At 47.9% G+C, this 13,494-nt stretch overlaps 1 protein-coding gene across 2 annotated transcripts; it reads right to left on the bottom strand.

Moving 5' to 3' along the window:
* Positions 1 to 1,575: 1,575 nt before the first annotated feature.
* LOC148687227 (uncharacterized) lies at positions 1,576 to 9,985 on the bottom strand. Of its 2 annotated transcripts, none has more exons than XM_088663998.1 (4): positions 9,647 to 9,985; positions 5,513 to 5,705; positions 5,093 to 5,219; positions 1,576 to 3,642 (listed from the first exon to the last, which is right to left on the bottom strand). In XM_088663998.1, the coding sequence occupies exons 2-4, from the start codon at positions 5,654 to 5,656 to the stop codon at positions 2,264 to 2,266; spliced, it is 1,650 nt and encodes a 549-aa protein (XP_088520124.1). In that variant the 5' UTR covers positions 5,657 to 5,705; positions 9,647 to 9,985; the 3' UTR covers positions 1,576 to 2,263. The 2 variants fall into 2 exon arrangements, with proteins under 2 accessions (XP_088520124.1, XP_088520123.1); XM_088663997.1 differs by having other exon boundaries at positions 9,887 to 9,966.
* Positions 9,986 to 13,494: the final 3,509 nt, after the last annotated feature.

Below are 13,494 nucleotides of genomic sequence, written 5' to 3'. Positions count from 1 at the left end.
CTGCTTTTATGACTTGTATTTTTGCTTAATTGGCCAATTAGCCTTTATCAATTACTAGCTGGCCCTGCCACGCGTTGCTGTGGCATTGTGTGTGAAATTAGGAAGAAAAGAGTAAGATAGTTGATGTTTGAAAGTCTGGTCTGTCGGCGGAGTGGGCGTCGTTGGGGTTTGGGCTTCCTCTTGGGGTGTGTGCAGTGGTAGTGTGGGACGGTCTCTATCGGTGAGGGCTCGGTGGGGAGTTAGGAGGAGGTGGAAGAAGAGCATGTATTTGCCATCTGTTCCTTTGATGTCCACTTGAGGGCGGTATATTGTGCCCTTTTTTGAGAAAATCATTTTTTAGGTGTGTTAGGGGTGGGATCTTAACAGTCTAAGGTTCTGAAAACACTCTCATATTGGCAAGGAACGCTGTGTCCAAATTTGAGCGGAATCGGTCAAGCGGTTTCCAAGAAAAGTGGACTATAACAAACATGGTCCTTTAAAAAATATTATTCATTACTGGATTTGTGCATTACCTGCGCTAGAACTTATAGGTGACTTACATACATTCAAATGGTTTATCCCTGAAGCTCTTTCCACACTCTATACTGTACATTTAAACTGTTTCTCCCCAGTGTGGGTTATCTGATGTAAACTAAGTTGAACACTCTGACCAGGGTTTGAAATTAGCAGGCGCCAGGAGCATTTTGTGCCTAAAGATTATCCATTTGTGAGCACCTCAAAAAAGTCTGGGTGCCATTTTTTTGCATAGAAAATATGTTAAGGACTTTTGGGGAAGCTACTCACCCATCCCTTGCCTGGCCCATCCCTTCTTCCTCCATCAGATCCTGCACACCTTCCTCTACCTGCCCTTCCTCTACCTCTTCCCCTGGCTCCTACCTTGTGGGTGTCATGACACCCCATAAATCCCAGGGCCCCTCCCCTCTCACTTCCCGGCCCCCTTCCTCTGCCTCATGAGGAGTGCAAGCAGCACTCAATTATTTTGTTTTTTGCAGTCCTCAGCAACTTTTGACACCCCACCAGCCCTCACACCATAGCTGCCAAGTTATCCCTTATTTTAAGGGATTTTCCCTTATGCTGAATAGGCTTCCTCGCGAGAAAAGGGAAAACTTGGCAGCTATGCCTCACACCACCTTCCCAAAGCGGGGAAAGTGAGGTGTGAGGGCTCTGTCAGGGTCCTGGAGTCCTCCTGCCTCCTTCCCAAAGCCAAGTTAGCACCCCAAAGCCAAGTTAGAGCGGTAGACTCGTAATCTGGTGAACCGGGTTCGCGTCTCCGCTCCTCCACATGCAGCTGCTGGGTGACCTTGGGCTAGTCACACTTCTCTGAAGTCTCTCAGCCTCACTCACCTGACAGAGTGTTTGTTGTGGGGGAGGAAGGGAAAGGAGATTGTTAGCCGCTTTGAGACTCCTTAGGGTAGTAATAAAGCGGGATATCAAATTCAAACTCTTCTTCTTCTTACCCAGCTTTGGGAAGTAGGTGGGAGGGCTCTAAGATTTGGGCCATGCGTTGATATTTGATGTGCATCTGAGCACATGGTATCCCAAAGAGCTTCACCAATAGGACAAAGTGAAGAGCTGTTCGGATCGCAAAACTTTATTTAGAATAAAAGATAGGGGGAAGGCAAGAAAACAGGTTGAAGAGATTACGAAATAAAGCAGCTCAGGTTTTAAGGTCTGGCACCACCATCCCTTTGGAAGGACTGGCCTGTGATTCTTTCCCTATGTGGAGAGTCTGATGTAATAAATAGTCACAGTCAGTTATATCACATTTCCCAACAAAGCACTCTAAGCAGACCAATGCCTTTCACCACACCTCTGACCAAGTGGCTAAACTTTGCCTCCTTTCTTTCTCCACTTACTGCGTTAATAATAATATGCCAGATGGCCAAGACATTAGGCAGAATGGGGAGAGCATCTTGGGCAATTAGCATAGCAGTGCTAGGAATTTCTTATTTTTCTTAGAGGCAACAAAACCTATTATTGTGCATTTTCAGGTGCCACAAGATGCTTGTTTCTACACTCAAGTTTCCTCCCCGTTATAGTTCTTCCATGTGTGGTAAATACTTCAGTTTCTAGTGAAGTGCTGTTTACACTCAGTGAATCTTGATGTTTCTCCCTCTGTAAATTCTTCTGTGTTAAGCAAGTTTGCTGCATTTCCTGCTGTTCTTCATATTCCAATCACTTAAGAGACGTTCTCCCATGTGTGAGTTCTCAGATGCTGTCAGGTCTTCACTCCCACTGAAGCTCTTTCCACACTCTCTACATTTTAATGGTTTCCCCTAGTGTGGGCTCTTTGATGTACAGTAAGACTTCCACTATATCGGAAGCTCTTTCCACACTCGATGCAGTTAAACGGTTTCTCCCCAGTGTGAGTTCTGTGATGAAATGTAAGTGCACTCGCACAACTGAAACTCTTTCCACACTCCACGCATTCATATAGTTTCTCCTTCGTGTGGGTTCTTTGGTGCAAAGTAAGTTCACTCCTACAACTGCAGCTCTTTCCACATTCCATGCATTCATATGGTTTCTCCCCAGTGTGCTCTCTTTGATGTACTGTTAGTGCAGTCCTCCGGTTGAAGCTCTTTCCACACTCTGTGCATTCAAACGGCTTCTCCCCGGTGTGGGTTCTTTGATGTGTAGTAAGACTTCCATTCCGACTGAAGCTTTTTCCACACTCCATACATTTAAATGGTTTCTCACCTGTATGGGCTCTTTGATGCACAGTAATTGCACTCCTACAGCTGAAGCTCTTTCCACACTCCATGCATACATAGGGTTTCTCTCCAGTGTGGGTTCCTTGGTGTGCAGTAAGGCTTCTTCTCTGTTTGAAGCTGTTTCCACACTGCATACATTTAAATGGTTTCTCCCCAGTGTGGGTTCTTTGATGTAAAGTAAGTGCACTCCTATAACTGAAGCTCTTTCCACACTCCAGGCATTTATGCAGATTCTCCCCAGTGTGGACTCTTTGGTGTAAAGTAAGATGGTGATTGAGACTGAAACTCTTTCCACACATCATACATTTAAACGGTTTCTCCCCAGTATGGGTTCTTTGATGTGCGATAAGCAAACTGCTTGTACAGAAACTCTTTCCACACTCCATGCATTTATGCGGTTTCTCCCCAGTGTGGGTTCTTTGATGTAAAGTAAGATGGTGATTGAGACTGAAGCTCTTTCCACACAACATGCATTTAAATGGTTTCTCCCCTGTGTGAATTCTTTGGTGGGCAATAAGGTTTCCACTCTGGCTGAAGCACTTTCCACACTCCATGCATTTGAATGGTTTCTCCCCTCTGTGGGTTTTCTTATGCTTAATAAGGTTACCAGTGCTGCTTAAGCTCTTTCCACATTCCGTGCATTGAAACGCTTTCTCCCCTGTTTGGGTTCTTTGATGTAAACGAACGTTTCCACTCTGACTGAAGCCCTTTTCGCACTCCACACTGCTCCTTCCTGTGTATTCCTCCTGTGAGTTCAGGGTTACATGGACACCAATGTCCTGAGTAGTGGAAGACTTCATTTTCCCATTATTTGACATGTTTCTGCCTATATGCTTTTGGCGTGGCAGTTGATTTACAAATGTCTCTTTCCCTGCTTCATGCTCCACATTTCCTGATGGCTCCTCATAATTCTCCCTCCTCTGCCCATTACCTGTTTTGGGGGTGGAAGAAAAAAGAAAATGTTATTCAAATTGCAAGGTAGAAGTAGAGACTCTCATTGAGAATCGAGCCCAGTTCTCTGCCTCTTCCAGCATTTTCAAGCATGTCCCCCACTTATCTCCCTGCACAGCTGAATCTGAAGTTACTTTCTCAAGATAACACCACAAGTCCCTTCTTGATCCACCTCATACAAGCTGTCACCAAGCACTTCTGTGTCTGCTGATCTCTCCCCTTTCTTAGAGCACCATCCAACCGGATCTTCCCCTTCCACCCAAGAGATGAAGTCTGGTTTGGGAAATGTTTTCAAAGCAGCCAGTTAATTCCGAGTGCAATATTCCGAGTGCAAAATACCCAGACATGCCTAGCCCTGCTACTGCCATGGCTCCTTTCCCAAAATAAGGGAAAGGCAATATTATAACACTCCTACTGAGGGATAGAAGAAGGGCACCTAGAATCATAGAGTTGGAAGAGACCACAAGGGCCATCCAGTCCAACCCCCTGCCAAGTAGGAAACACCATCAAAGCATTCCTGACAGATGGCTGTCAAGCCTCCGCTTAAAGACCTCCAAAGAAGGAGACTCCACCACACTCCTTGGCAGCAAGTTCCACTGTTGAACAGCTCTTACTGTCAGGAAGTTCTTCCTAATGTTTAGGTGGAATCTTCTTTCTTGTAGCTTGAATCCATTGCTCCATGGATTCAATGGACCCAGCAGAATCCACATGGACCCAGCAGAATCCACCTGGCACTTGTGAAGAGGATCTCACTATACATTAACCTCAGAGGCAATGTAGAGGCTATTTTAAATGTAAACCTCAGCCTGGATGCAATCTCCGCTTTTTATAAGAAAACCCTGTTGGACCCTGTGCAGGCAGTTTTTTACAGCCTGAGGGCTGCATGCTGGCACTTTTGGACCAGAGGCAGAACTGGGTATAACAATGAATGTAAATGCAGCCTTTGGACAGGAGCGGTTCCTACACACCCCTCTCTTTCCTCTACCCAGGCAAGCAAGAAACACCATCAGATTTTAAGGATACAACCAAGACATGGAAAAAGGACTCAAGGAGGATGTGAAGCAGAGGTGTTCATGGCCTGGGGAAAGTGGTGACTGGGGAGGAGAGAGTTCCATGGGCTGACCCCCTGGTCTATTTAGTCCAAGAGTCCTATATGAGGCAACTAGATGCTGACAGGAAGCCCAGAAACAGGACATAAAGGCAAAAGGTTTCTGCTCTCTTTCCAAACTGTTACAAGGGGTGTGCATGTGAATATATGGATGCTGCTCAGAGAGCAAAGCTGCAAATATCGTAGGGTACATCTGCAAAAAGGGGAATCAAAGCAGGCTATTCTTCTTAAATTACTCCTACTCTGCATGAATGAATGGCACAAAGAGCTGCTTGACACCTTCAACGTCTGGCAGTCCAGAGGGATATAAATGTGCCCTTACCCAGAGAGGCCACCATCTCATAATTCTTCTCCATGACTTCCTTGTGCAGAGCTCTTTGGCTTGGATCCAGCAGAGCCCACTCCTCCTCCGTGAAAAACACAGCCACCTCCTCAAAGGTCACCAGAACCTAGAAGAAGAAGAAGAAGAAGAAGAAGAAGAAGAAGAAGAAGAAGAAGAAGAAGAAGAAGAAGAAGAAGAAGAAGAAGAAGAAGAAGAAGAAGAGATGACTTCTCTTAGATCCCCCTCATCAATGTCTGTTTCGTTGATTGGTCGTAAGCCTCTTTGGATTGCCCTGGGCAAGATAAATCCACTAACATAAATAATAACAAACATTCCCCACGCAACACAGAGGGAGGCTGGTTTGTCCCCCTCTCTTCCTCTTCTCCCCTCTCCTCCCCACACCCGATGCTCTTACCCTACCTGAGGGAGCTGCCTGGCACCTCTTTCCATCCCACCCCTAAGAAGAGACGGTGGTGCCTCTGAGGCCATTGCGCTGCCTGTGGAAGACAGAGGGAACGGAGGCGTAAACTGGAATACTCCTGGGATTCTCTCAGGTGTTGCCATGATGCACTTCAAAGCAGGGAGCAGCTCTCAAGTCGGGCCATTCCTGGGCCTGCAGGGGAAAGACAGGGAATGGGAAGGATGTCAGGAACACCATAATATTAAAAGTTGCTTCAGTTTTTAAGGGATTGTAGTTTGGGGGGGCGGAGGCATGCTGACGAACTATGGCGCCCCATGCCTTCCTCTAAGGAATGTGCATGTGTGTGTGAACTCTTTTCTCTTAGAATCATAGAGTTGGAAGAGACCACAAGGGCCATCCAGTCCAACCCCCTGCCAGCAGGAAACACCATCAAAGCGTTCTTGACATATGGCTGTCAAGCCTCTGCTTAAAGGCCTCCAAAGAAGGAGACTCCACCACACTCCTTGGTAGCAAATTCCACTGCCAAACAGTTCTTACTGTCAAGAAGTTCTTCCTAATGTTCAGGTGGAATCTTCTTTCTTGAAGTTTGAATCCATTGCTCCGTGTCCGCTTCTCTGGAGCAGCAGAAAACAACCTTTCTCCCTCCTCTATATGACATCCTTTTATATATTTGAACATGGCTATCATATCACCCCTTAACCTTCTCTTCTCCAGGCTAAACATACCCAGCTCCCTAAGCCGTTCCTCATAAGGCATCGTTTCCAGGCCTTTGACCATTTTGGTTGCCCTCTTCTGGACACGTTCCAGCTTGTCAGTATCCTTCTTGAACTGTGCTGCCCAGAACTGGACACAGTACTCCAGGTGAGGTCTGAATACAGTGGTACTATTACTTCCCTTGATCTAGATGCTATACTTCTATTGATGCAGCCCAGAATTGCATTGGCTTTTTTAGCTGCTGCATCACACTCTTGACTCATGTCAACTTTGTGGTCTACCAAGACTCCTAGATCCTTTTCACATGTACTGCTCTCAAGCCAGGCGTCTCCCATCCTTTATTTGTGCCTCTCATTTTTTTTGCCCAAGTGTAGTAGGAAAGTGAGGTAGGAATGGGAAGGATGTCCTCCTTTATACAGAAACTTTGTAATATTTTATAAGCTGCCTCAGTTTTTAGGGGACATTCAGCTTTGCTTTGTGCAGCTACTCAAGACAGTAACATTTCAGGGTCAAATCCAAAAGCACTTAATGAAGCCTCTCAGTCCCTTTGCAGACCTCTCTTTTTGTTTCCTCCAAAATGGCCACCCAGGATACCCCTTTTCTGGCCTTTCGATACATTTACAATAAAGGGAAAAGGGAAAAAAGGAAACCTCCAGGGGGTCAAAACTAGCCACAGGGCATCCCTCCCAAGCACAGGCTTGAACCCACCTCTCTCCTGATACAGTCTGTAGTAAATGTTAAGTATTCCTCCTGGCAAGATTGATATTATAAACACATGCAGAAATGCAAACATTTCCAAGCTCTCTCTCTCACACACACACACACAGAGATGTCCAGAATTCAGGAATAATATAAAGGGAGGAGGGACTGAAGGGAAAGAGGGCATTGTGGGTGAAAGCAAGTGAAAAGTGCCTTTCCCTCTAGTGAGCAAGGGGGCCAGCAGAGGACTGTCAGAAATGGGCAAAAAGCAAAAAATAATAATATTTAATTATCTGTTCTAGGACCTTCCCTGGTATCGATGTCAAGCTCACAGGTCAGTACGTAGTTACCTGGGTCTTCCTTTTTTCCTCTTTTGAAGATGGGGGCAACATTTGCCCACCTCCAGTCTGCAGGGACCTCACCTGTTCTCCAAGATTGCTCAAATATAATAGACAAAGGCTCTGAAATTACATCCGCCAGCTCCTTTAGAACCCTTAGGTGCAGCTCACCAGGCCCTGGAGATTTTCCTGTCATGGGCTGCACCTCCCTCTTTGCATCACTTATTCTGTTATCAGCAGGTTGGGCATCACTTTCGTTTTGGATGAAGACAGAAGCAAAGTAGGTGTTGAGGAGTTCTGCTTTCTCTCTTGTCACCCAATAGCATTTCCTCTGCACGCAGAGGACCCACCACTTGCTTGTTGCTGAGGGACGCCAAAAAAGGCCTGGGGGGCTGCATGCAGCTCTGGGGCAACATGAGACCATCTTGCTCAGCCTACATTATAATGTTTTGAAGGCTAGCGAGGAGACTGGGCAGGAGTGAGGCTGGCAGCAATAGAGGCCAGATCCCTCCCCCATGCCCACCCACGCCAGCTTTCATCTGCCCCCAACAAGCTTCCCAGAAGATGTCTAGAGAAGCCTCTTTTTGGAGACAGCATCAAAATCTGTCCAACTGTCCCCAAGTCCAACTGGGGGAGTGGGCATTTATTTAATTCCTCTGGTCTTTTGCCATGAGGCTTTTAAAAGTGCCCTTAAGACCACAATGAATTTCAAATACCGCCATCCATGCACCCATTTTCCTTGCCTAGCGGGAGGGAGACTGAACGCGTGTTTTTTCAGGCTCCAGGAAATCCAAAAGTTGCCCCTTCCCTCCTGTTTTGAAGCAGGGACTCCTCCCCATTTGCCTCCCCCCTCAACATGAGCAACCTCAGGAAGACTCATTTGTTCCAAGGAAACCACAGTCCATCACCCCCCCCCACTATATACGAGTTCTGAAAGCGGAGCTGGGGGACTCCCCCCCCAAAAAAACCCACATTTTGATTCCCTTTGACTCTTTCCAATAACAACCTCTTTCTTGCTAAGGAACCTCACAAGATGATCAAGGGTCTGGAAACCCGGCCTTATGAGGAACGGTTGAAGGACTTGGGTATGTTTAGTCTAGAAAAGAGGAGACTAAGAGGACCCAGGTGGCGCTGTGGTTAAACCACTGAGCCTAGGGCTTGCTGATCAGAAGGTCGGCGGTTCGAATCCCTGTGACGGGGTGAGCTCCCGTCGCTTGGTCCCAGCTCCTGCCAACCTAGCAGTTCGAAAGCACGTCAAAATGCAAGTACAGTGGTACCTCTACTTACGAATTTAATGCGTTCCGAACACACATTTGTAAGTCGAAAAAAAATGTAAGTTGAATCCCATAGGAATGCATTGGGAGAAAAAATTCGTAAGTCGAAGCAACCCTATCTAAAAATTCGTAAGTAGAAAAAATCCTATCTAAACAGCATCCAAGATGGCGGACAGAGCTCCATTTGTAAGTAGAAAAATTTGTAAGTAGAGTTATTTGTAAGTAGAGGTACCACTGTAGATAAATAGGAACCGCTACAGCGGGAAGGTAAACGGCGTTTCCATGTGCTGCTCTGGTTTGCCAGAAGCGGCTTTGTCATGCTGGCCACATGACCTGGAAGCTATACGCCGGCTCCCTCGGCCAATAATGCGAGATGAGCACGCAACCCCAGAGTCGGTCACGACTGGACCTAATGGTCAGGGGTCCCTTTACCTTTACCTTTAAGAGGAGATAGGATAGCCATTGTCAAATATCTGAAGGGCTGTCATGTGGAAGAGGATGCATGCTTGTTTCTGTCCTGCTCTAGAGGGTAGGACTCGAACCAAGGGCATCAAGTTACAATGAAGGAGATTGTGGCTAAACACCAGGAAGAACTTCCTGAGAATAAGAGCTGTTCAACAGTGGAGCCATATCCCACAGGTGATACCGGTAGTGGACTCTCCTCCTTTCCTCCGAGGTTTCTAAGCAGAGGTTGGATGGCCATCAGTCCTATATGCTTTAGCTGAGATTCTTGCATTGCAGGGGGTTGGACTAGATGAGTATTGGGGGGTCCCTTCCAAACTCTACAAATCTATCATTCTAAGGCCGATTGCCTTTAACATTTTGTCTGCTCCTCAGCCCCACCTCCTATTCAAACTCTCCTCCATCTCCCGCAACCCAAAGGCGTCTCTGCTCTCCAGCTCTGGGGCTACAAAAGCAGTTCACCAAGCCCCCCCACCCCACCCCACCCCACCCATAGTGGAGGCTGATTCTACTGCGCCCAAGCCTTCCTCCCCGCTGCTATCTCCCCCTCCCCAAGGAACGGAGGGAGGGGGATCGCAAATATAAAAGAGGGGTCGCAAATATAAACGAGAGCGCTTTTAGGTAGGACGGACAGAGTAGGACTTACTTCTGAGTAAACATGAATGAGACTGGGCTTCCCGAAACAACGAGATCCACTTGGGAGGCGGACTACAGATCCCAAGAGGGCAAGGGGGGAGCGGGGAGACTTTCCTTTGCAAAGGGAATCCTTTCCCTCTCTCCTCCCCCCCCCGCCAGCTGCTTGCGGATTCCGGTGCAAGGAAAGCAAATCTTTCCCCTCTCCTCCTCCTCCCCCACCCACCCCGAAACACCCCCAAATACGCAGCACCTCTTTCTCCTCTCCAGCCCTCCTCCTTGCCTGGGAATGTGCGTGGAGACCCCTCCCCTCCCATTTTGCCTCTACAACCCCCAACCCCAACCCCGCCACAAACCTCCTGCCTCTCTAGGAAGCGGAGCTCATTGACCCTGGGAGAGGAGGGGGGGGGAGTGGCAGGAGATCCGCCCTCCCCCTCCCTGCAAACAAAAACCCCCATTTCTTTTGTGAGAAGGTCGCGGGTTCGATCTCCGGTAGCGGCAGGGAAAGAGACCCACAGACCCCCACTCTGGAAACGCTACTCCTGGACATGAAGGTTACACAGGTTTACATTTATCTCTGTTAAATGGGGGGGGGAGATCCCCCTACTCATTGTGACACCCAAAGTAGGCCGATGTTGTACTGCCCATTTTGCTGGAGGGGTCAAAGTCAGTTCCCTCTTTTTGGGGGGGGGAAGCAATGACAGAGCAGTTGCTTTGCATGTACTGTACTGTACAGGGAAGTCCCTGGTTCGATCTCCGGCGTGGAAAAAAGACCAACCCCTGTTAGGGAATTCACGGGGGGGGCACATCTTTATTATAAATATTATGCATAAATGTATCCTTTCGACTTGACAGCTCAGGGAAGTTACCTAGTTTTAAAAATCATATAAAATCAACTCCAGTTTCCCCATTCCAACACTATTTTGCCCTTAAAAAGGGACTCCAGGAAGTGCCCAGAGGCACTTTGCTGAGCTGATTTTTGGCCAAGCCTAATCCCATCACCAGCAGGGACCCAGGTGGCGCTGTGGGTTAAACCACTGAGCCTAGGGCTTGCTGATCAGAAGGTCGGCGGTTCGAACCCCCGTGACGGGGTGAGCTCCCGTTGCTTGGTCCCAGCTCCTGCTAACCTAGCAGTTCGAAAGCACATCAAAAATGCAAGTAGATAAATAGGAACTGCTACAGCGGCGTCTCCATGTGCTGCTCTGGTTCGCCAGAAGCGGCTTTGTCATGCTGGCCACATGACCTGGAAGCTGTACGCCGGCTCCCTTGGCCAATAATGCGAGATGAGCGCGCAACCCCAAAGTCGCGACTGGACCTAATGGTCAGGGGTCCCTTTACCTTTACTTTAATCCCATCACCAGACCCACCCAGGTGACAGTCGATGCAAAGCCAGGACCTTATTGTTCCTTTTCTGTGGATACTCAAGAAGTTCCTCCTGGTATTTATCACACATTTACTTTTGCCCTGAACCATTGCCCTTATGTTAATCTTGTTTACCAGTATGTTAATATTGTATGTACCTCCTGTTTTCTGGCGTTTAGCTATGTAACAGTGATGTAGGAATGACCCAAGACACCCAAGATAACGGACAGAAAAAGAGTTTTAGCTCCCTGGCCTGTGACCTTGCCTCTCATGTATAACTTCTTTGAGCTAATGCCTCTACATTTCTTTCAAAGCTATTTTAAAATGAACTGATTTGGAGTCCCTGATGCTATAGCAATAGCTTATTTCAAAATAAACTGGGTCCCTTCGGGACGTTGAGCTTTTCTATCCCTGTGTTGTGTTTTTCTTTGAAATGTTATTCCTTCCCCTCGACATGAACCATTGAGAGTATGTAGTGTAAACACCGACAATTGGGAAACTCTGACCTGTGAGTGCTCCAATTGGAGAACAGCCTTCAGCAAAGGTATCATGGACTGTGAAGGTGCTGGAACCCATGAAGAAAGGGGGTAGTGTGCTAAGAGGAAGGCACATTTGGCAAACCCTCACCACAACCAACTCCCGCCTGGAAACCTATGTCCCCACCAGCAGCGTAGCTAGCTACTTCCCTGGGAGCTGGGGCAGGGCAGGGTGCACCAGAATCCCAGTGCCTGAGTCCTGTTCTGCCCCTGCACCCTGCAGACCCCTGTTTATTTTTTGGGCAGCGCGAAGCCTTCATGCATCCAAGTCACTGCGTTACTCCCAGGAGAGACACATGGCTCTGGCAGTTAAGTTGTACTCCCTGCAGTGTGGCACTCAGTTCCCCTCTCTACATCTCGGGTCCCCACTGTGGAAGGACATGTGGCTCCAGAATTGGCCTCCACAGTCACCTATGGACACACCATTAAGACCGTGTTCATGGAAGACAAACACATATTCGGCTATGAGGGATCACCAAAGAAGGAGGAGGAGGAAGCAAATTATTACCATGTATCATAAAGCCTGAAATGAACTGTTTGTAAAGAGGTAGTCAGATTTCCCTCACCCAGTTCCTCCCTGGGTAATGCCTTCTATAAAGTGGCTCCTAGATCTGGAATGAACTTTCACAAAGTAGCCCAACACACTTTTCCTCTCAGAGGCGAGCTCTTGATTTTGCCACCTCTGCTCTTAGAACTGCTATATTGTGAAACATATTGTAGATATGTGGGTATTCCCGAATCCTGAGGTTTTCCTCTGAAAGTATTGACCTTTAGTAGGTCTGGTGGTTGTGGTCAGTACAGCTGGCCTGTACTGGTTGTTGTCAGGCTGAAGTGTGACTGACAGCAGAGCCAGAGTCTGGCCATTCAGTCCCCCAGAAATTCCAGCAGAGGGATGGAGCCTCTCTCTGATTGGCCAACAGCACTTTTGGAGGGAAAACAAAAGGGGCCATTTCTGAGGGAGAGAGTTTGATTTGAGAGAAGATGGAGAGGGATTTTGGGGAGTTGGGGCGGAATAGGATTTGTCTGAGGGAGAACTGGTTCTGGTTTGAGTTGAACACCTACCCTGAGGAGACTGTTCATACTGAAAGGAAAGACCCTCCCAGCTTGGAGAGGAAGACCTGGTTGGGGGTCTGGGGAAGGTCTACTGACAGGGGTGTCCTGGGAGGCCTGACTCTGAGGCAGGAGAAGCAGATCCTGAGGGGATTCAGGCTCCCCCTGGGTCTCCTTCCAGGGGGAGTTTGTGTAGGGAGAGAAGACCCCCCTCAGCCAGTCACAAGGGGGGAAGGGGATCCCCTGGGTCTGTTAGACCAAATTGGAATTACCTCAGGAGTGGGGTTGCTGAAAGAGAGAGGGGCCTGAGGAAAAATGCCCTTCACTCATGAACCAGGGCATTGATCGGGGAAGTAAGATGTGTTATATTATTTAACTGAACCACCTCTCATAAGTAAGTAGCAGAAATTGAAGTATAACAACTGATATTTGAGTAAAGAGAGGCTAAGTAACACTGCGCTTAAGCCTCAGGCAGGTTATAGTTATAGTTTAAGTAAATAAGTTGACTTCTGCACAGGAAAACGCATTTCCTGACCCACTTTCTTTCACAAGCTTCTTTTTTGTTAATGAAACTTCCCTTGTTGTTTGTTTCACTCACTAAAAGATAAACTGTGGTAAGTGGGCGAGATTTTTTTAAAAAAATTGGCGTACTGGGAGGGTCCCTGAGCATCCAGTATATAGGAAGAACTGAATAGGGAAGAACTGGCCCCCCTCTCAGTCCTAAAGGAGATGGGGGCACCCCCCACCCCCACCCGACCCAGGCGCCTCCCATGCAAGTCCTGGGGAAATCCTCAGTGCAGGTTCTCAACCGAGCACAGGGAGGGGCTGCTCTTCCCCTTCGTAGCTCTATGGGGTTGACGTCTCCAGGCAGGCGGGGGAAAAGGAGGAGCTTTAGAGGGGGGGGGCTCTGCTC

The sequence above is a fragment of the Zootoca vivipara genome, chromosome 2 (genome assembly GCF_965207765.1).
Source record: "Zootoca vivipara chromosome 2, rZooViv2.hap1.1, whole genome shotgun sequence".
NCBI classification, from domain to species: Eukaryota; Metazoa; Chordata; class Lepidosauria; order Squamata; family Lacertidae; genus Zootoca; species Zootoca vivipara.
This window is presented reverse-complemented; position numbering and strand designations above follow the sequence as displayed.

Bases quoted from the DNA above. Each gene is read 5' to 3' on its own strand.
- LOC148687227 (XM_088663998.1), bottom strand. From the start codon at position 5,656: ATGGCAACACCTGAGAGAATCCCAGGAGTATTCCAGTTTACGCCTCCG. The intron at 5,220-5,512 runs GTAGGGTAAGAG...TTCTTCTTCTAG, and splicing joins GTGCCAGGCAGCTCCCTCAG to GTTCTGGTGACCTTTGAGGA. The intron at 3,643-5,092 runs GTAAGGGCACAT...CCCCCAAAACAG, and splicing joins TGAGATGGTGGCCTCTCTGG to GTAATGGGCAGAGGAGGGAG.